The 21,995-nt window shown below is 40.3% G+C and overlaps 1 protein-coding gene across 1 annotated transcript in view; it reads left to right on the top strand.

The window, feature by feature from the left end:
* Nucleotides 1-7,063, top strand: part of ADGB (androglobin) — a gene marked incomplete at both ends in the record, with an annotated part of 104,859 nt that extends 97,796 nt beyond the window's left edge. The window contains 5 exon segments of the mRNA XM_083857627.1: nucleotides 176-337; nucleotides 2,166-2,274; nucleotides 4,327-4,414; nucleotides 5,583-5,766; nucleotides 6,902-7,063. Of these exon segments, the coding sequence (XP_083713753.1) occupies nucleotides 176-337; nucleotides 2,166-2,274; nucleotides 4,327-4,414; nucleotides 5,583-5,766; nucleotides 6,902-7,063 (705 nt within the window).
* Nucleotides 7,064-21,995: the final 14,932 nt, after the last annotated feature.

Here is a 21,995-nt window from a genome sequence, read left to right as displayed (position 1 = left end):
ATTGCAAAGTAATCTTTCTTTCCTTTGGCAGCCTTTGTTTGTGTCATAATGCATATCAAAGTCTGTCAATGTACAATGTATATCAGTCAGAAAAATTGCAAGTATAAAAAAACATAACTTCATCCCAAAGAGTGGTAATAGACGTGTACCAGTGACTGTATGATGTTTATGATAGGATCACTCGGAAGATTTAAACGCACCCTACTGGATTTTACGCATAGTTAGTGAGCAGAAAGACGCAGAGTTTCTGGAGGTGAAGAAAGACACCCGGCGAGTAGATGAGATCAGAGCCATGAAAGAAGCATGGGAGTCTGCAGAGCCAGGGAGAGCTGTCAAGGTAATATCAGAGTGCTATCTCACACTGATGTTTCATCACAAATACAGGAGTTGTAATGGTAGAGCAGTTGCCACAACAGAAACCTGCCTTCATAGGGCTGTCCTCTTCACCCCTCTGGAAGACAGGAAAATTTAAAGTTTAAAGAATTAAAAGGGATTATATGCCTGAATTCTGGGTAGGAATCCAGATCATCTATGTCAGGCTTCTGTAGATCACTGAGACTTTAGATTCTATTTTACAAAACATAGAAAAGTTTCTCCTTAGAAAGCCTGCTACCTCTACACATTTGCAAAGCCGCTACTTCTGACAAGTTTAATGTTTTGCATGAACAGATTTTATCGAGAAATACCCTGCTATGAACATGCCAAAAATTATTTCTCCTGAAGAACTGGCACCTGGTCATATCAGTACCCAAATTGTCCTTTGCAGCCAGGATTCCAAATTCAGTCTGCATTGCATGAGCCTGTAACACGCTCAGTATGAATTCAGTGTTTTGGAGAAGCAATGCTGATCTAGTTGCCAGCTGCATCTGGGTACTTTTGATGTGACATATGCTTGTGATGGAAAAATAATACATGTTCTTTCTAGCAAAGCAAAAAGTGCAGTGCTGATTCCAAATTGTAAGCATCATTACCAAAGAAAAATAAAAGAACAAAGTGCAGTCTACAGATTCACCTGAAAGTCATTCACTATCACCACCTATATCATTGCCCATTAGGGATATTCAGCCAGAATCCCCAAAATTAGAAATTTGGGGTTTTTATGTTACCTTTCAGAAATGAACCTCAGACATGAGTCTTCCCTGTGACATGCTCAGATTTTCTCAGTTCTTCCCAGTGTGTGCAAAGCTCAAAACGTTTCCTGACACTACTCTATTAAATTCTGAAACTAAGGAGAAATTCTGCTCTGCAGTTTTGATTGGTTTTGCTGAGACTGAAAATGCAAGTAAAGCCTCCTAAAGATTAGCTGGAAATGTATCCCCTTTGATATGTAAAGACTCTTCAGCATCTGGTTCTATCACCATTACCTTTTTTCCAATCAGAAAATCAACTGAATGGCAACTACACGGTTCCATTTTTGAAGCCACTTAGGTTTGTGACTTTTTCTTAAAATAGCTGCTGTTAAGAAAATTTCAGCAACAACAGAATATGCTAAAAACAAGCTCTAAATGGGGGGGTGTGCTAACCAGATTAAGGAGCTCCCCTCTTCTTGAAACACTGGCCCAATGTCTGCCTATTCTAGGGGTCACAGACCTTCTGACTCTGGAAATTGAGTGCCTGACTCCAGGCTGACCAAAAGCCAAAGGACAGCCTTCTCTGTCCATTCTGGCAATGACAGCCCTTAAGAGAATTCCAAGTGAGTCAAAGTCATCTTCTGAAAAGACAGGAGTGCTGATGTCTGGTTTTGGCATAAAAGGTAATTAGTCTGAAAGGGCTTGCACCCAAAGGTCTAATTTTTCAAGAGAAAGTCTAAATCATCAGGAACTCCTAGGATGAAGTTATAGTTCCCTAAGGAGGTGCATTAGCCATACATCCATCCAACTTTTGGGTTTTTTTAATCCCAATACTATTTTAACATGCCCAGAGAGATCAGTGATTTCCCAGTATTTCACTGGACAGTGATCTCTAGTGTAAGTGTGCAATGTCTCAGGACTGATTCAGTGGGATCCTGGCATCTTTTCAAATTCCAGCACCAGGCAGACTTGCACACTGCACCCTGATGTTAGGTCTTACTGAAGACTTATAGAATCCTACTTTTGAAAATTCTTTGAGATTTAAAATATGCAATAAAAGTTTTGTTTTCTGTATTATAAAACTGTGATCTGTAGGCTTTTCAGGAGCGTCTGCGCTTTATTAATAAGTATGCTGTGAGAGATTCAGAGGAACCCATAGCTGGGGCTGGGACTGCCGACTTAACACCTAGATCAGGAGAAACAGGTAAGGGTATAATTTTCTGTGTCTTCTGTTCAGCATGTTCCACTCCTTAGGAAAGACTTCTGCATTAAATACTGGTAGTAGATAAATAGATCAGCCCCAATAAAGGAGTCCAAATGTGCAATGGCAGGCTTGCTCTCTACCTCCCTCTTCATTTTAATTGTTTCATTGCTCTATTTCCAGACACAGATACAGTCTCACAACTCTTGGAGGCTGCCAAGTTTCCCTTAAGCAAACTTCAGGTAGCCCTTCTGTAGTAGAATTCTAACCCTAAATTAATCTGAAATTTTTGGAAGTTAAGTGGAAAATACTTTCTCCCTCAATTCCAAGTACCAGAGTTCATTAGTGTAGAAATGCTAAAAAATTGTTTAGCAGCAGATAAACACAAGCAGTTAAAATCACATGTCAGTAAGAGACTAATACACCTAAAGTGCATTCCCTTTATGTTCATTTTCGTGGTAACTGTTCATAGAGAGTGATCTGGAAGTGAGGTGTCAAAAAGTGCATACTGAGTAGCATCAGTCTCCTGGAAGCTTCCATAAGTGTTGTCTAATTTTATTTAGTGATTACAACTTCTATGGATTCTTCATATGTATTCCCTGCCAACTTCTGTACTCTGATGAAAAGTTGAACTGGCTGCAAGACTTCAAGCTGTTTGTTGGGTTTTTTCCATCTGTGAATACACTGAGATCAGGCCATCACAAAAAGGAAAGAATAGTTCCCAGTCTGATTGTGACAATATCTGGTCATGACTCATGTGCATGGAACTAGAACCTGTGACCTGTACTTAACTATAGACTAGTATTTTTCCATCCCAGTAAATGATCTTCACAGGAAAGGCTCAGAACTTAAAGTTGAATTAATCCTCACCTAATGCCTTTAACAAAGTACTGGTTACTTGAAACAATATTGTTTCCTCTAAGTTACCAGCTAAAGGACTTCAAAATTAATGGTCGTCCACCTAGAGCTTTGTTCTAACGGAAGCGTTTAGAGTCTAATGGAAAATCTTAGGAACCTCAATGGCTTTAAGCTGCTGTGGTTCTATTCCACAGAGTGCAGCATTTGGCAATGATAGGATTGAACATTTCTGTAATATGCAGTATCTTATTGAGGATTTTTATATTCTGGAGAATACCATTTTAATGGGAAGTGTCTAAGGCACTTCCAAAGATCCAAGTCACCCTTTGAGACCAGCAGAGAAGGCTGGTGTATTTGTCTATGTATAGACAGTAAATATATAAACAGTAATTATTTTAATGCTCAGAAACCTCTTCCTAGTTCTCATAAGAAAAGTCCAGTAATATTTTTAACATATTTCAATTGGCTACTGCTATACGTAAGGTAATGAAGAGTTTTTGTAAAAGAAAACTAGTGCAGTCGCCATTCAGTCTCATCAAAAAATTACAAGTTCTTTCAGCACATGCAGACAAATAAAGAAAGGAAGTATTGAAATAATAACAAAGCAGCTCAGCCCACTGCCATGCTTAATATCAGATGTGTCATTGTATTGCAAGAATGCTACAATAAAATATAGCATGATTATTATCCATGTGGTAAACAAGTCCAAGATTTCAGAATACAAGTTTTACTATGTCACAGTTTTTCTTTAAACTGGTATTTCTTAAATTAAATCTTCTCCCCAAAAGTGAATATAATTTTTTTAAGCTACAGCCAGGACTGGAGAATCAGATTTTTAATGATTTTTTTGAACAAAAGAATATGATATCCAGAAGTTGTTTCTATATCTTTTAGGCACTGCAAATCCAATGTTCTTGCTTAGATTTACTAACTTTGCTGAGTAGAGGGGATTTAGCTAAAATACACATATTAGTTTCATTCTAGTATATGTAGGGTTTTATAGCATCTTTGATTCTATCCTAGGTGTTGGAAACAAAAGGGCAGAAATATTATGTCCTCTCCAGCCCATATTCTCATTTAATAATGTATTTTACTGAGACAAAGGAAGAAAAATTTATATAAAAATTCAGGTGGAGCTCCCTAGCATAACCAAATAACCAGTTTAATCTGTTTTGTTTTATTTTTTTCTTACCACAGGAAAGCAAGCACCACAAACAACTATCGATTCAAGATTAAAAACAGAGAAAAAAAAATGGGAGCTTATAGATCTTAGTCCTTACACGAGGTAAACTGCCCTAACATAATAAATGTCAAAGGCATTGAATCACTGCACTGCATGTAATGAGTACCTGATATAAACATTTGAAGAAAATGAGCGTTCAGGGAAATATGCTTATTTCAGTGTTCTTGCAAGGAGCACGTATTTCCAGATCACAGGATATTCCGAGTTGGAAGGGACCCACAAGGATCATCAAGTCCTGCTCTTAAGCCAATGGCCCAGACAGGGACTGATCCCACAAGCTTGGCGTTATCAGCACCACACTCAAACCAACTGAGCCAATCCCAGGGTCATGAGAAATTTTTCAGGATGTTGTGCTAGTTTAAAATAATGTATTTTAAAAAAGCAGTTCAGTTAATAATAGTTAATAGCTGAAATAATCGTATTAATTATTTAGTATTCAAAAGAACCATATCCTTTATTACAAGTGTTGACATGAACTTATTGAGCTAATTTACATGCACCTCCTTATTTGCTGTGCTGCAGCTAGAACCCACTTCATGCTTAAGTCCATTTGTATTCAATGTGGCATTTTTGCATTTCACTGATCTTCAAAAGACTAAAAAATGCTGAAAAAATGCTCAATTTTAATTTTAAATTGAGAGAGAAATTTGCATTATATTGAAGTGAATAGCATTAAGACAGAAAATACAGCAAAATACCTTCCACAAGCTTGAATCTTGTAAGCATTTCATTTGTCTTCAACTCCTTGACTTTTACACTAGTCATTTAGGACAAAATATAAAAATGTATTATCCACTTACCTGCCATTATGCCAAAAGAAAAAAATAAAATAAAAATTGCATTTGTCTCAATGCAGAATTATAATAAAGCTTCTGAAAATACATTTCTTTCAAATTAAAAGTGTCACATGTAGGAGTTTTTCATATGCTTGAAGATGAACATGATTTTACAAATAGATTTAAAATATACACTCAAGTATAAGAAGACCCGGGCTCAAGAATGTATTTCCTTTTTGGTGTTATATAGAAGCAGAAGAAAAGTGATTCCTCAACCATATCTAGCCATATGATAGTGATGTTGCTGAATATAAGCCAAATACTTGCATATAGATAATCAAAATATACAGTTAGTTAGATATAGTTAATCAAAATAGACAACAACCAAAACTGCATTTGATATGAGACAAATATCTGCTTTGTATTTCTTTCAGAAAAACAAGGCCTGAATCTGTGCTGAGAAATGAGTCTATCATTCAACAGCAACAGATACGTAAAGAAGAAGAAATCAATAATTTTAAGCAATTTCGCACTCTCGTTTTGGAACAAAGACAAAAAGAAGAAAATGACAGAATTTCATTGAAGAAAAGTATTCTTGAAATGTATGAGAACCTGCAGGTATGTTTCCAAGATTACTTTCCAGTTAACTACTGCTGTGATGTCCACCACTAGTCTGAATATCCTGATCAACCATTAGCAAAATTTTTGTATTCAGTACTAGTGATTAGAAGCAATGAGCAAGCTTGAAATTTCACTTGAGCAAAGGTTAAAACTAAAAGTTCTAAAGTAAAAAAATAGTACTGCATGACATCCTTAATATGGTATTTTTAATACTTTCTTGCTACACTCTCTGCAAAAGCACTATTGTATCACTATAAAAGGATGGTTATAAGTCAGAAAAAACTGGCCATTTTACATATTACTCAACTACAGGTCAGCAAGGAGCTGCAGCTCTCCAACAGTGGCTGACTTTAATAAGGATTCCAGTCTAGGTTTTCAGATATTGTTATGATTTTGGATGCCTAACATATTGTATATTAGAAGGGCAAATTCTTCACAAGAGTAGATCCTCAACTCTTTCTAGAAAGTATTTCTATTAAAAAATGTTTCACAGTGTGAATTTAAAATGAGATTTACTTGTGAATATGCTCAATATTCATAAGTGTGTGTTCTGATAAGCACTTTTGGTGTTCTTTCATCTGTAGACCACAAAGAACTATATAAAGATTTCCAGGTATCCTCATTTTTCAGGATGGAAATGGAAAGGGAAAATATTCAGAGGTGTCAAAGTCCCACTTGCCCCAAGTCTCACTGAAGGTTGTTATGATTTAGGCTTCTTTAGCCTCTTAAAAGGCTACAACTCAAAAGCCATTCCAGCATTTCTGACTCCTAGTTTTTAATAGACTTGTTTAAGACTGCAAAGCAACTGAACTGAATGGAAAAGGGACTGGATCCAGATAGGTAACTACTCTGTTGCCCTATTCTACTTTCACACAACTAGCTTACTATGGCAACAGTTTAAACAGGATTTTTCTGAACTTTCTCTTCTTTGTGGGGAAAATATTGACATATAGCTGTTTTCTTTGAGAAATCAATAAACATCCATGTGAGAAAAAAAAAAAAAAAAGGAGAGACACTCTTCTTGTATTTATAGAGTCACAAAGTGAAACAGAACAGGAAGGATGCAGTTGCTTGTGGTAAAATCAAGACTGATGTGTTGAGTAGGGCAGTATTGCTGTTTGTTTTTGGCCAGGCATCGTTAGATGAAGCACGAGGCAGAGTTTACAGCATTCGGGAAGCATACAGAGATCGGCTGCTGGAGGCTGAGCGCAAAAGAGAAGAAGAACTGGCAGCTCAAGAAGCAGCCCTGAAAGCAGAGCAGAAGAAGAAAAACGCAAGCAAAAAGAAAAAATAATAAAGGCTTAGCAGAAGAAAAGTGTAGTTGCTACCACTTGTGAGTTGTATTTAACAGTTTGGGAAAGAAAGTTCATATGCAAAGATGAGAAAAAGTGTTTATTATTTTCAAGTATTTTTGACAGCTATATCACATTTTATCTCTTTGTCTGTTGCTAGTGAAAAAATTCATCTAATATTCTTTTTAGAAAAATGTTTGATATTTTGCTTCTCACAAAGCTACTCGCTACTATTGCTGTTGTTTTATGTTTTACTGGAATAACTTTGCAATAAAATTCATATTCCATTCAGACACTTCTCCCAAAGTCACAGTGTCTTTTGTCTTTTTTTTTCAATCAAGACAAAACCAGTCAAGAATGAATCAGAGTTGAAACAGTGAATGTAACCTGTCAGTTTTGAAAGTCATTTGACCTGGCTCCTCAAGTGGATGACAATTTGTGGAGTTTATCATAATTAAATAGTGGCAAACCACACTTTTCATATGCTGGCATTGGGAGGCTTACCAAAGCCTGTTTGAGTAGGCTCACAATCTTTCTGTATACTGTAACATTTTCCCCTTCCATCATCCTCTTAAAGTGTTTTGGAACCTTATGGTAACTCTCTGTAATGACAAACTCATGACACAACCTTCCAAGGCTTGTTAAACACTCCTTAAAACCCTTTTATTCTCTTTGTTCATCTTTCCTAAGATATATTTTGCCCATGCTGGCTTTGCTCAAAATGACTCATTACAACAGACTCTCAGCTGGAATTTAAAACTATTTCTTAAATGTAAACCAGTGTGTGAATGAAGTGGCAATCATAGGTTTTTTATTAAAATTGTGAAATATTTCCTCTAAGTTCTTGTTTCCATTATCACATAATTCTTGTATTTGTGGTGGTGTCATCAAACACAAAAAACTAACATCACATGCTGCTGCTCTATCTACCATTCTTTCCCAAAAAACCACTCACAAGTTATCACTCTGTAGTTAGACACAATGATCAAGACTCTTACAATTGTGAAAACTTTCTAGAATAGACAGACATGTTTTAAGTGGCTTAAGTATTTTCCATATATGTAATCACAAGTAGAAGCCTGGGAAGTTAGACTAAGTATGTATTGTATACCTGCAATATGTCCAGGATGTCCAAAAGCATTTCATTATCTAGGCAAGGTAAGAAACTATGAGACTCACCCACTTGATGTAAATCACAAGAAATTTTATCCTATGCATTTCTGGCCACTGGTACTGGCTAGCCATTGTCTTTGAAATTAGCCTTTCCTCTGCATCTTAATGACCAGATGTTAACCTTCTGCTGGTTTTGCTCACCTCTAGTTTATCTGTACCTCACATTTGGCTTGAACTTGACTCACTCTTCTGCCAGTTCTGTGACGTGTGTGCTTTGTATCTCAGCACACCTACACACCTGCTGTGGTGCTGATGCCTCCATTCAGCCTCCTTCCCCCCATACATCACAAACTAAACTAACTACCTTGAGTTTTTGTCTTTGAAAAGGAAGAATTGAAACCAGAGGCCTAAAACTGCATTGGTGATTTTTATTTCAAAGAGCAGGAGCTAAGTTTTGCTTTGACCCATACATGCTGCAAATAAAAATCTGCCAGTTTTTTGCTATAATTGCTTTTTGTCCTCTCTGTTTTGTAATATGGGATATACTTCATAATATTCCATCTTGTTTCCATGGCAATAGCACGTGTTGGTTGTCCTCTTATGTGAATCTCTAATGAGCTTCTGTAGAGGAAGATCAAGTTGAAGTTCTGTTCTTCATGTCACTGCAAGTGCTATAATGACATTCTGCTGTAAAAATCAATCCAGCTCCAAAAGCCAGCATTGTCAACATCTAAATGTCAAAAATTCAGCTAATAACCTTCTTGATCACAACCTGTCCCCACGTGTAATCAGCTGTCACCTGACTTAAACTCAGGCACAGCGTACTCAGATCTACATTATCAAATCTTTCTCTGGTGTTAAACATAATTCTAAGTTTCACCATTTTCTCATTTTGAAGAGTAATGTGGCATCATCAAAATCTGTGTGGTTTGTGAATGTCTCTATTGGCTCTAAAATCATTTCAACAATGCAGATATGATGAGAGTGTGAATGATTACTGTCACACTGTTTAATTGCATGTACTTTGGAGTGTGTAATGTTTTAAGAGAAGCACAGTAACAGTTTTACTAAATCCCTGTGCATGTTCCAGAAGAACAAAATATTCACTTACCTCAGTGGTGCCTGGAAGAGAAAATGCCTGTTTGGATAGTGTCAGAATTTCCATACATTGGATCAGAAACAGATGACTGATGACATTTCATATGCATCAGTTTTTCACCAACAAAACAGCTTTTTACATGGTGCACTATATTACAGGATAATTTAGTGGGGAAAGATGTACAAAAACTAAAACAAAACTATTTCAAAACAGCCATTTGCAGTAAGTTAAAGAGCCACTGTGTTTAGCACTTTACTATAAGGAAAACAAGAACAGTATTTTGTATTTTAATTGATAGGATTTTTGCTCCAGTTTGTAGACCAGGCTGCCCAATAGTCAAATTATGTGTTCACATGGGTAAAACATGTTTATTCTTTTGCCCTGTAGGATTAACACAACTTTTAAGTACCATAGCTTTATAACATTTACTGTAATAAAAGTTCTGGAATTTGGACAGTCATGAGTTCTGCTTATACTTAACTCAGCCATAGTGGGCTAGATTCAGTAGGGGCATAAGGACATGTTTGAAATTATGTGTGTTCTTACTCAGTGAAGAACTTCAGCAAAGGACTCACACATGGAGCCAAGCCCTTTACAGAACAGAACAGATAGGGCAAGTTTTCTGGATTAAGGCACGATTGCCTGATTTTTCAAGATGACACTCATTTTGGACGTGCAATAGCAGAATGGCGGTATCAAAGCATACTATACCAGGTATCTGATGGCAGCACACCACAGAAGAGGTTTGAGGGAGTGTGAGTAGGGACCTTCTAGCATTTCTTATAGAAAATGATCTCTGCAAATATTGGCACAATTTGTGACTTACACAGCCTCTCACTTCTTGTTCATAGAAGGACTCTGTGTATGAAAAACAGCACATATATCTATGTTGATCTCAAAAAGTTGCAGTTTAACTGTCATACTTCTCCCCTGAAATTTCAAGTCTGACTCCTGAAGAAGAGTCTGGCAGCCATTTATTTACATAAAATAAAGAGAATTTGGTAACTCAGCAGTTCAAAAATCCTGATCTATGTCTGGCAGAAGACAGTGTGCTTCTTACAGTCTCCAATATAATGGTAATTTTTTTTTTTTTTTTTGTGATATCCCCACATCTTTAAGTACCTCCAACTCATGAATAAGATACAAAGCTGATTCCACTCTCTGCACTTAAAACACTGTTGAAGAGTCTGTTAGTATCTAAATATCAAGAAGAATCAGTTTCAAGGAGCAGCACAGTGCTATATGAGAGACAAGCCTGGTTTTCCTCCTGTGAACCTCCAGGAAAACCTGGTTTTCCTCTTATGCAGTTGGAAACACCTAATGAGCTTAGAGTTTAGAGCAATACTGGAAATGTTTTACAATTATACTTGGTGATTGGCTGGAATTTTGAATATTGATTTAGAATTTTATTAGAGCATATTGGTAAGGTTGAGCTGTATTTTTTGTGGTAAAAATAAAAGAAGTTGTTTTTTATACTCTTTCCTGACACTCATTTCTCTTTCAGTTTAAGTATAGCCAGTTATACAAAGGATAATACAAAGGAAAATCCCACTATTCGTAGAAATTTGTAAAATTTTGGATGGAAACTGCAAATGTCACAGGAAAATGAAAACATGTTAGATTGTATTGTAAATGATCCCTAAAGAATTCATCAGTTTTTGATTTCTTTACTTCTACATTTTAGGAAAAATGGTAGATTCACAGTGTGCTGCAGGTAGCTGAGAAAGAAAATAAGTCTGACCTGATATTTCAATTTAATGGGGATTAAATCCATAAAGATTTATTCCCTTGTAATAATTATTTATAGGTATGTTCTGTGGGGCTTTAGCAATTTTCACTGCTTGATCCTTTTCTTTTGACCAGCTATTCTGAATTAGAAAGGATCTTTTCCATTAAAATATGTATCTACAGTTACTTTTTAATGCAAGTAGCTTCATTAATCTTCATATTACTTGTCCCATCTGCTTTGCTTTAATTTGGCTGGCATTTACACAGTGACTTACAGATCAAAAAGCAGACCAAGCCTGTTCCATGTTGCCTCGCTATTGAGACAAGCAAAGTGCTGTGAAACCAGGCTTGGTTCTGGTCTGCCAGTCTGTTCACCCCAGCAAGGTGCAATTTACCCACTCTATAAGGTCTCTTTTTCATTTAAGGATGAAAGAATTTATGCACATGCACAGCATTTCCCCTCCAAAAGGCAAGAAAAGTGTCTACATATTTTGTCTGGCAGAAAACATAAGAGAACAGCTTTGCATAATCACATGGCAGTTTGCAGAATGAAGAAATTTCACTCTCAGAGCCCTTTTTTCCTCTCATTCATTTCTTAAATCAGTCCTAATGGATTCAGAGTCCAGGTCACATCTCCATGATTAAAATATTCTTCTTTGCATAAAAACAAGATGCTGTTGTCCTCCATCTCAAAAGAGGACAAAGACAGTAGAGGAGTAGAAAGCCAGGAAAAGAAACAATTTGCATTGTATCAAGTGAGACAACAGCACGAAAGGAAGGTGCGGTGAAGATGTCACTAGCCACAATAAGAAAAATATTTGGTGTGGGGTATGGGGGGACATTTTTTAGATAGGACTCAGGAACTTTGATCTCTATGGCATGAAGAATGTGGTTAGGGTCAGTGGTTCAGGGACTAGCAGGCTATTCAGAGAATGAGATAATGTACAGGCCCCAGGGCCAGATCTGGGTGCACACTTCTCTCTGAAAAACTCTCTGAGTTTCCCTGCACAACACATGGCTTTCCCCCAAAGGGCAAGCACCAAAATGCTCACTCTTCCATGGATACATGTGAGGTGTTTGCCTTGCACATGGCAGCCATGTGGGCACAGCACAATCCATGGAAAATAATACCCAGCCTTGTCTCCTCTCAGCCTGAGAAAGCTGGATTCCATGGGTGTGGGCCCACAGAGAGGACACCCCAGGTATCTTTCCCAGACACCGTGGGGGACCAGACCCATTCTCACAAGACCAAGCACAGGGCAAGAGAGATCCTGGCTCAGTGTATAATCCAGCTCATTGTAAAGCTGGAACATCCAAAGAGGGATAGAGTAGCTGCATGTTCATAGATTTCTGCAAAGTTTGGCTTGCTTATAAGTCATAAAAGTAAAGTGTTATGCTAAAAGGAGGTTACTGTTTTGCAGCCTGTAGTGTGCTAGATTTGATTTCCATCCAATGTCTGGACATTCTACTCATGGCAAAAACCAGTAGATGTCAGCTACAGACAGGTACAGACGCAGTCCAAGCACCCAGATGTGACACAGCTGAGAGCAACCACGTCAGACATACAGAAAGCAGAAAGTGCCTAAAGGGGCAAAAGGTGAAGCAAAAAACACCCCGTCCTTCCTCTTCTATACTCTACTTCTTCATATTTAAGGCCATAATGATTATGGAGTTTTATCTTTCTTTTTTTTCATTACAGAGGAACCTTCACTTGGCTCTGGAGGCTATTGTTGGCAGAGGTTAGAATCACACATCCAAAAATGCAGGAAAGACTAAAACTACTCCACTCCTAGTCCACCAGAATAGACAAATGAAAGCCTTTATATCACAGGACTTTACATACCCCATAAAAATTTTACTCTTGGGAACTGGAGAAAGATAAGGGACTAAAAATTAGCCACAAGTGCCTAAAGCTATGTTTGTACTCTTCTCTCTTACACCACAAAAATGTGGCATGGGAGAATGTGAGGTTCAGCTAATGCAGGAATGAGAAACTTCCTTTTACCTTGTCCTTACTCTCGGCAGAATGACTTTTACAGCATTTCAGGAAAAGTATTAGGAAAAGCAAGGGAGTGCTTTTCTATTGTTCCAGTGCAAAAGGTGAGTTTCTTAAAAGCACATTTCTCAGACTTGCTTAAATGGCTTTCACCTGAACTATTCAGTGTTATAATTTTAAAAGACTTCATTGGTAACTTAGGTTTTTCAAGTGGTTTCTTTTTGTCCCCTATATATATAACTGGCTTAACACATTGCAGCTGTGATGTAGCAGATGGAAACTGTTTTGATAATTGATACTCTGAAATACCATATGCACAGGCTGAGATATTTAAGTTCTGTTTCATGTGTCTATGTCCATATCTGCTTTCTCCTAAAGACTCTGATTTGTTTACCACAAAGCAACAACAAAAAAAATCTGGAAACATGGCTAAGATGAGAAGAATGTAGATCCCTGTGGTACCATTTACAAATTTGAATCAGAGACAAGTCCAGATGAAGTATCCTCTTTTCCGTCTTCTCACTAAACTTAACATGAGCTGGAGGTCTGTTATTGTCCCCCACCTATCTATCAGCACATGTATTATCATTGCTATAATCCAACAACAGCCAGCACTGGTACAGCAGAGCTGGCATGCAGTGCAGAACAATTGCAAATCAAGTGCCAGACACTTTATCAGATGAAGTCCCTGCTCAGTGACATTCAGGCAGACTTTTGTGGGAGGCAGGAGTTCACCAGTGGGATGCACAGGGCAGAACACTGTGAGATATCACTCTTGCCAGTCCAGATCAGTACTTTGCTTTCAGCCTCAACACGATGCAATCTCCTTCTTCCATCCTTTTTAACAGGTTCCACTGTATTCATTGCTGCTTTCATACTGTCACCTTGGTGGCAGCGTGGCTGCATGGGGAATAAAATGGAAATTATTTTTAATCAAAAATAGCGCAGATAGTACAAAGGGGACGCCTTACTCCGCACATCTAAACCTGGGAGGCTGAGTCATTCAGCCACTTTTAAAAAATCATATTTATGATTGCTGCCTGGGAGGAAAATTTTTTTTAAAACGCGATGTGAACAGGTAACACACACTGTGAATATCTTAAGGAAAGGACTGGAGATGATTTTCCGTGTGTTGTCCCGGCGCCGCCATTCCCTCCCGGCCAGCCCCGCCAGGGGGCGCTGCGGCCGTGCCCGCTCCCGCCGGGATCGCGGCACTGCTGGGCCGCTCTGCCCTCACGGCTCCTTCCCGCCCTCATGGGCCGCGTCCAGCCCTGCCCCTACACCCCGCGGGATGGCGGCACTGCTGGGCAGCCGCTCCTTCACTCATGGGCCGCTTCCAGCCCTGCCCTCGCCAGCGGGGCCTGGGCCGGTCCGGGCAGCCCGCAGGGAGCCCCTGCCCCTGCCCTGCCACCCCACACGGCCCCTCAGTAATCCGCGCCTGCAGCAGAGAAGTGCTGGATTCTCGCTGACCCGGGCTAATGTCCCAGAGGCTGAAGGCAACGATAGCTGCTTGCCTTTTTTTTTTTTTTTTTTTTTTTTTTGTATTTTATTTCCCCCATAGCAAAATGTGTACTCAGTTTTGAGTAGCGCTATAAATAAAGTAAAAAAAAAAAAAAAAAAATAATGACTGGGAGGCATCGAGTCTGCAGAGTAACAAAGCCCCGTGCTTTCGTCTGGGCCCTTCAGAGCTGTGCCGCGGTCTAACCCTATTGCACTTGAACGAGAAGAAATCTGTGTGGGCTGGGGGGGATTCTGTGTGGGCTGGGAGGATTCTGTGTCTGTCAGCCCTTTCCCCACCCAGTGTGGGATCTCTGGGCAATCCCGGGCCGGCCCCGCTGCCCCGCGGCTGACCCTCACTGCCGCCCGCCCCGGGAATGCAGGCCGGGCCGTGTCCAGCCTCAGCTGCCCTAAGCCTCAGAGCCCTGAAGGCTTTTCCGCTTTTTGTTGTCAGGGTTTGCCTGCGGGCCGGCTGACGGCTTAACTGGGCTGACCTTCCCCCCCAGCGAGGCTGACACGGGTATCGATCTCACTGCGGCACGGGAGGCGCAGCCAAAGCGCCCACAGGCACTCACCTCCTACAGTGCAGCACAGGGAACTTTCAGAAAGTAAAAGTGCTTGTTCAGGAGGCTGATAGAGTAAATCATCAAAAATACCCGCTGTCCATTGCGCCTCTTGACATTCACGGTGCTGCAGCTGTGGCTTGTTTTATTGACTCGTTGTAAGGATATAATGCGTTGGGAAGTTAGAAACTTGCAAAGGGAAGTATCTGCTGTCCCATAAATTGTCCCTCTAATTTTGTAACATATTACATTTAAAGGCAGGTCATAGTGTTCCGAATCAGTTACCAAAAGGTAGGTCTCTTAACTAAAAATGACTTGAGTGAGGAGCTGAGGAACTTGCTTCAAATTGGAGCACTGAAAATCAGGGCGGTTTGAATTAACTGCTGATGGAGCCTTGCTCTGAAAACATGAGCTTCTGTCACCAAGTAGAATGCTTGCCTTTTGAAACAGATCCAGGGAATGAACAAGCATAAAAGTATTCCAGACAACTTCAGGGTGCTCTCCAGTGGCACTGACCCTGCCTGCTCCACTAAGGGGCCTGACACAACACAAAGTGCCATCACCACTGGATGTGCATCTGCTTGACCCTGGACAAGTTCTTCAGCTGGAATCAAATCCACACTCTGCGTGTTGTACAAGAGGAAAATGGGGGATCGGGATAAGCAAGGGTCATTTTTTTCCCCTCCAAGTATTTTTGCATGGACTGAGAGGCAACTGGACAAGTAAGACAGATCATAACAGGGGCTGCTTAGATTTTTGAACAGCTGATTGGCCTTTTTCTCCCATTTATGAATCTGATACATATTATTTTGATAATTTCTTTCAGGAAATTTTTGAGCTGCAGCATTGTGAGCTGCAGCAAATGTTTGTTTTGTTTATTGCTTGTTTTGCAAATATCCTCATGCACCAGAGGTCTGCAGAAGCTCATCACTTCCCAGGGACAAGAAGACTGCAAGAACCTTCTGATGGGGAACAGTCTGTGCAGTCTTCTGCCTACAATAAACTTTTTTCCCCTGTATGTGGGCAAAAAGAGAGAATATCACAGAAAGTAAAAAACAGATTGAAGCTATCATTGTGTTTAAGCTGCAGTATATATTAGGATATGGCATTTGTCTAATGATGAGTCTTATGGCTGAGGTGTTAAAAAAGGATTAGTCCAGGCAATTTAGCCACCAGACAGCTATTGACATTACCAGAAGCAGGCTGATTGACTTTGTAAATCTCCAATTAAAATCCATGCTATAATTATGATTATACTTCTCCACAAAGCACTGCTGAGCCTCCACAGCCTCCACTTTTGACTCATACCAGATTCCCACTGAAGCCAGCAGGAGCTGTGCTTGAGATGGGGCTTTCACAGGCAGCACTGTTTGTCCAAAATAAACAACCTGTTCCTGATATTGCTTCCCCAAAATGGATTGTTTTCTCCTATGTATGGTCATAGCTAGAATCAGGCATACAGCTTTTTGCCTTGTTCTGACACAGGAGCAAAGTCAGGTTTAAGGCACTGGTAATCCAGTGTTTCTTCAGACTTGTCCAGCACTGTTAAAGTCTTAACTTTTGCATCTTAACTTAGAGGCTAGCTTGAGTCTCCATCCAATAATTCAGTATGAAGAATGCCCTGCTTGCGTGTAAATCTTATTCTCATTAGTTTTTGTGCAGAAAAGTAAAATGTATTTAATTGATTGCATCGTCATGATTAAAAGGAGGTAAGTAGATTTATGCAAGAGGAGTAAATACTCAGGTTTACTGTGGAAAGCTTACACGGGAAAAATCTATCTTCATCTCCTACCTTATTACACACTCAGGAAAACTCTATGTATTGATTATGAGTGAAGTTGTTAATTACCTGGCCAGGACTACAAGTGAGGAAAGGCACTTGGGAAGCAGATTTCCATTTTTGTAGAAAAAGAGGAAACAAAGACCATAAACTGGGGAAAACATGAAACAGCAAAATCCATAATACTATAATTGTTCATGTTAAGATGCACAATGTGAGAAGATCTTCCTATTAGGAAGTTTCTGTAAAGGCTAGCTTGCAGACAAATTGCCCCTATTATCTTGATAATCACTTTCTAAGCCATAAAAACCATAAATCTTCCCATCTTGCAAGCAGATCTGTGGAAATACAATTCTGTGAGATTCTGCACAGCACTGCCGGCCTGTTAAAGTCCATCAGAGGGTGATGTAGGGCTGCCATCTCAGGCTGTGTTTGAATGTTCTTCTATTCTCTTATTTCTGGGAAGAATAGGAGCTTCACTCCTTTGGTATTTTTCTGGGAATTAAAGAGCATGTGTCAGAAGTATATAGACATTTCTTCATGAAGAGTTTTCAGAAATATGATTACAGCTGTCCTAAAACACCATGTTCTACACTTCCCCATGTCCTGTATAGTGCTCTGCTACATGATGGCTATGTAACCTAAAGCCATACTAGCATTTTAATCTTGGACGTTTTATTACTGGCTCTTTTAATCTCAGGCTGTCAATTTTTTTTTTTTTTTTTTTTACTGTCTTGCCTTTTCAAAATTTGCATTATCAAGTACTTATTATAATCAATTGCTGAAGCAGAATGAAGAGTATCTCACTCAGAAAGTTCTCCATCATCATGGTGACTACAGCATGTTACCCTGTGGTATTTGAGCATTTGTATACAGGAATGATTTCTGTCCCCTAAGAGGGCTGGGGCACAAGGAGCTCTCCTGGTTTTGCAGAGAGTAGAATTTGGGTATTGGCCATAACACCATATAAGCCCTGTGGCTTTTTTAAAGTGATGTTCAGAGTGAGGCACAGCGTGACCATGGTTTCATAGTGAGTTTGGGGTCTTGCAGTACCCAGGCCCTGAGCCCACCATACTTTTGTCAAGCTCAGTGCCTTCTCTTACTAATCCACAGCCATGCTCCACAAGTCAGTAGGAGAAGCCCTCTCACTGAGCACTTGCTAGCTTGCTTCTGTTGGGCAGGAAACCGAAACTTCAAATGTCAAGTCATCATTTTTTCTCTACCTTACGTTTGCAAAATAATCAGGTGAGACTTCCTAATGTGCAACCACTTGCAATTAACCAGGCAGTGACTGTGTCTGAGAATGCTCAGAGAGCTCCCACCCGGAGCAAGGTTAATCTGCTTTCAAATTTTCTGTGACCTGCAGCCACACTGGGGGTAGCAGGAGCCTTTCCAAGAGATACGAGTGTCATCTAGTGGTGAAACAAACCCACTCGATTACACCCCAAGGGCCACCACCTGCCCGCTGGTTTTCATACAGGGCACTGGGTGGCACATTTTGTTTCTGCCACACTTTAACAGCTTAATGCAGAATGTATGGAGTAATGCTTCTTTTAGCTTTCATCCTTGTGGGATTTCTTTTATGCAGGCTAATGGAAAATAATATAAGCCCATAGTTAGGCAGACAGCAGACACTAATGGCTCTCCAGCTGAGGTTCTTCTGTCCCTGTGATGGGACAGATACAGCAGGGATCTGTCTCCTTGGGAACAGTGACCACTAGGAATTAACAGTGACCTTAGGAATTAAATGAGACTTTCACAGGACAGAGGACTGTTTAAAGCTCTGTTTACTTATATTGTGTGATGTGTCTATTGGACATTTGTGTTTCTGAGTAAATTTTTTCCCAAACTCCTTTGCCTTCTTTCACACATAAATGCAGATTTAGTAGCGAAGCAGAGGGTAAACATAGGAATTCTCTTGTAGCTGGTCAAATAAGAAAGGAGAAACAGCTTCTCACCAGAAGCATCACTAGCAGAGGAGCATGCAAGGACAGGTGGCTGAGCTGGTAACAAAGTGGAGTGGAGCAATACTGGCTGGTTATTTATAATTTCCCTGATGTGACTTCCGGGCAGTTCATCACAGTAACTGTAATGGAACAAACCAAGCTTAAGACGTTGTGCAGGTATTCTGAGGGAAAATAGACTTGGAATTTAGTCAGCTAGAGCTTATAATGTAAAATACTTCCAGTCATTGCTCAGTACACATTTTCCAGTGCAGAACTGGAAGCCCGCCTTTTCTGGAACAAAGGGGAACTCACCATATTTACAGCTGATGCCAAAGACTGAGATTTAAGAAAAATCCCAGGCACTTTGCAGTTGAGTTGGGGCTGGTGGATGGAGAATGATGGAGACTTGGAGCAGTGGGCAGTGAAAATCTGAGGATCTAGTCCCTCTTCTAGGAAGACTAACCCTGTTTTTTCAAATGGTGCTTCATCTCCCACTATTTCCTGCTAGAGCAGGCCTTGGGAAGTCACGCCACGCAGATTTTGTGATCCTAAGAGTGAACACACGGGGAAAAAACAAACAACCGACAAAAAAGCCCGATAGGAAGCACCGAATCCCTTTGCAAAGCTGCCAGCTGCCTGTGTCACACGGCACTGGGCAGGGCCCGGGCCAGCCAGGTAGTCAGAGGCTCTTGGCAAGCCGAGGGCAGCGAAGCATATGGGTCTTTCCCCTGCTCCCGGAGCCACCGAGGGAAGGGGCTCGAGAGCCGCCAGCTCTCGCTCTTTGCCAGCCCATCACCTCTCGCTTCCCGGGAAAGCGCTCCCGGCGGCGCTCAGGCTCCCATTCATTTGTCAGCCCGCCTGCGTCAGCGCTAATGCCCAGCTCAGCATCAGGCTCATCATCCCGGCTCATAATGTCGCGGGAGGAATTAGGCAAGGCATGCTGGTAGGAGGGAGAGAGAGGGCTTGAGGGAGAGTAATCACAGGCACAGCGATGGGAAATAAATGAGATCAGAAAAAAACAACCCTCAAACAGGCTATTCTCAGGCTAGAAGGGAGTGTATTTTTAGGAGATGGGGCCGTTTCAGTCCCAGCTGGGGAGCCGCGGGATAGCAGCCGGTCTCCCTGGCATTTCAGCAGGGTTTGCTTCAAGGCTGAAATGAGGGAGTTGCCACAGGGCACTTGGCTTTCAGCTGAGTTGCAGAAAAGCTGAATGGGTGGGCTAAGAGGCTGTGTTGTCCCCTTTTCCACAGATGGGATGTGGCAAGAGGCAGGGCAGGGCTCACAGCTGCTGCCGCTTCTGCATGGGCTCTGTACAGGGTATCCCTCTTCAGAGAAAAGCGGAAAGGCTTTTGCTCACACAGCTTCTGCCTGAGATTTGGAGCAGTCTTTCCCCATGAAAACAGTGCTAATAAGAAGAGGCCATGCCACAGTCTGATGAAACATAGGGAGGTCCTAGCCCTGCAAGCAGCACCATTCCCTGCACAGCAGCCAGCTGGGGTCCAGTTCCCAATATCTCCCTCGACAGCAAACAGAGCAGAGTGCTCTGTCAAAAGAAGGCATATGTTTAATCAATTCCTGTGGTGCTGTAAAACCCAGATTTAATTTGAATGTTTTAAACACACCTTGGCATTTTAACCACTGCTAACAGTAGAGCCGTGTTATACTCCTGGTATAACATATATATTTCCTTACAGAATGTATCTCTTTCCACTGAAATTCAGTAAACGTTTTGAAAACACTGCAAGGTCAAGGATGTTTTGCAAAATCTTTATCTTGTGTAACCTAAAAGGACCTGGCAACAGAACAGATTGTGCTCTGAACTTGGGGAAAAAGGTGAAATAGCTCATCCCCATCAGTTCTGCTCTTTGTGTGTGGCAGTAAATTCAGGGTGACTCAAGATGCCATGTAGCATTTGGAAATTCTTCCTTTCAGGAAAGGGAATGAAATCTTGAAATCAGAGAACAAAGTCTAACAAATGCTCTGGAAAAGAGATATGATCAAAAACAGTGCAATTGAAAAAAACCCAGAAAATTTGGAAATGGAGTGACTATTACCAAATGGACTGAGATTAAATGAGGGGCAGTGAAAAAGACTGACTTCCAAAATTACTGCAATTCACGTCATGAAATCAGTGAAGAAATGTAAACAAAGAGTGAGGAGAGAAACAAAAGAAATTAAATGTTAAACATAAAAAACGGGAAAAATTCCGAAACCAAGTGAAAACCATAAAAGTGAATGGGATGACAAGAAGTGCAGGGAAATGGACCAAAGCTTGCCCAATTAATTCTCATTGAAATTGCAAGATTTCATTCCCTTTCCTGAAAGGAAATTCTTCCTTTCTCCAAATGCTTCATGGCATCTGGAGTTACAGTCCCTGGATTGTCTGGTTTTGTGTACCATGTAGCTGTTTAATTTTCCCAAAAGCCACAAAATGACCCTTGCAGGAATGTGTATCCAGGGCACCAGCCTGGGCCAACCACTGAGCCACAGACCAGAATTCTGAGCTTAGAAAGTTGCCTTTCATGGGCACCTGAGAAGAAATAGTTATCACAGGGCAGAATGAGCTTTTTTTTTTTTTTTTTTTTTTCTATGAGTATTGTGGCATGACTAGCACATCCGGAACCAAATACTGTAATCATTTCGGCCCATGTGTCGCTCTTTTGTTTTGTGCATGTGAATTATTTTGGACATACATTTTCCATATCTCCAAATGTTCTGCAAAGTTCAGCAGTAAATTTTTATTTAACAATCAAAAAATTGCTTTCTCTGACCTTTTATTTTACTTTTTCTTCTTGGTAACTGGCTTCCAGGAGAAACACCGTTAGAGTGATGCTAGAATAAAAGCTTTAGCTAAGATTTTCAGAGTGACTGAGGGAGAATTGTCAAGAGAAAGGTGTCTGCATATCTGGCCTCAAAAGGTAAGCTCAAAAAGGAGACACCTTGGTGATTGAATTCTTGCCCAGTGGTTACATTTGAATATTCAATTGCTGTGATGGCAAAGCCTCTCTCCAAATTATTTTTTTGCTTGACACCCAAGTTAAATTGCATTTAATTTCATATTCTTCCACAAAAGTTATTCCATATTGTGTCTTTCCTTTGGAAAAATGCCTAGGCTAGGCAGGCATTGATTGCTAACAAGCACAAGAGGAAAAGCCTAGATGATGCAAGTTTAAAAAATATGTGAAAGGCTGATAGTTTTGGCAAAAAGCACT

The sequence above is a fragment of the Zosterops lateralis genome (assembly GCF_965231275.1).
Source record: "Zosterops lateralis genome assembly, chromosome: 3".
In the NCBI taxonomy this organism is placed as follows: Eukaryota; Metazoa; Chordata; class Aves; order Passeriformes; family Zosteropidae; genus Zosterops; species Zosterops lateralis.
Note: the sequence above shows the minus strand (reverse complement) of the source record. Positions and strands in the feature narration are given on the sequence as shown.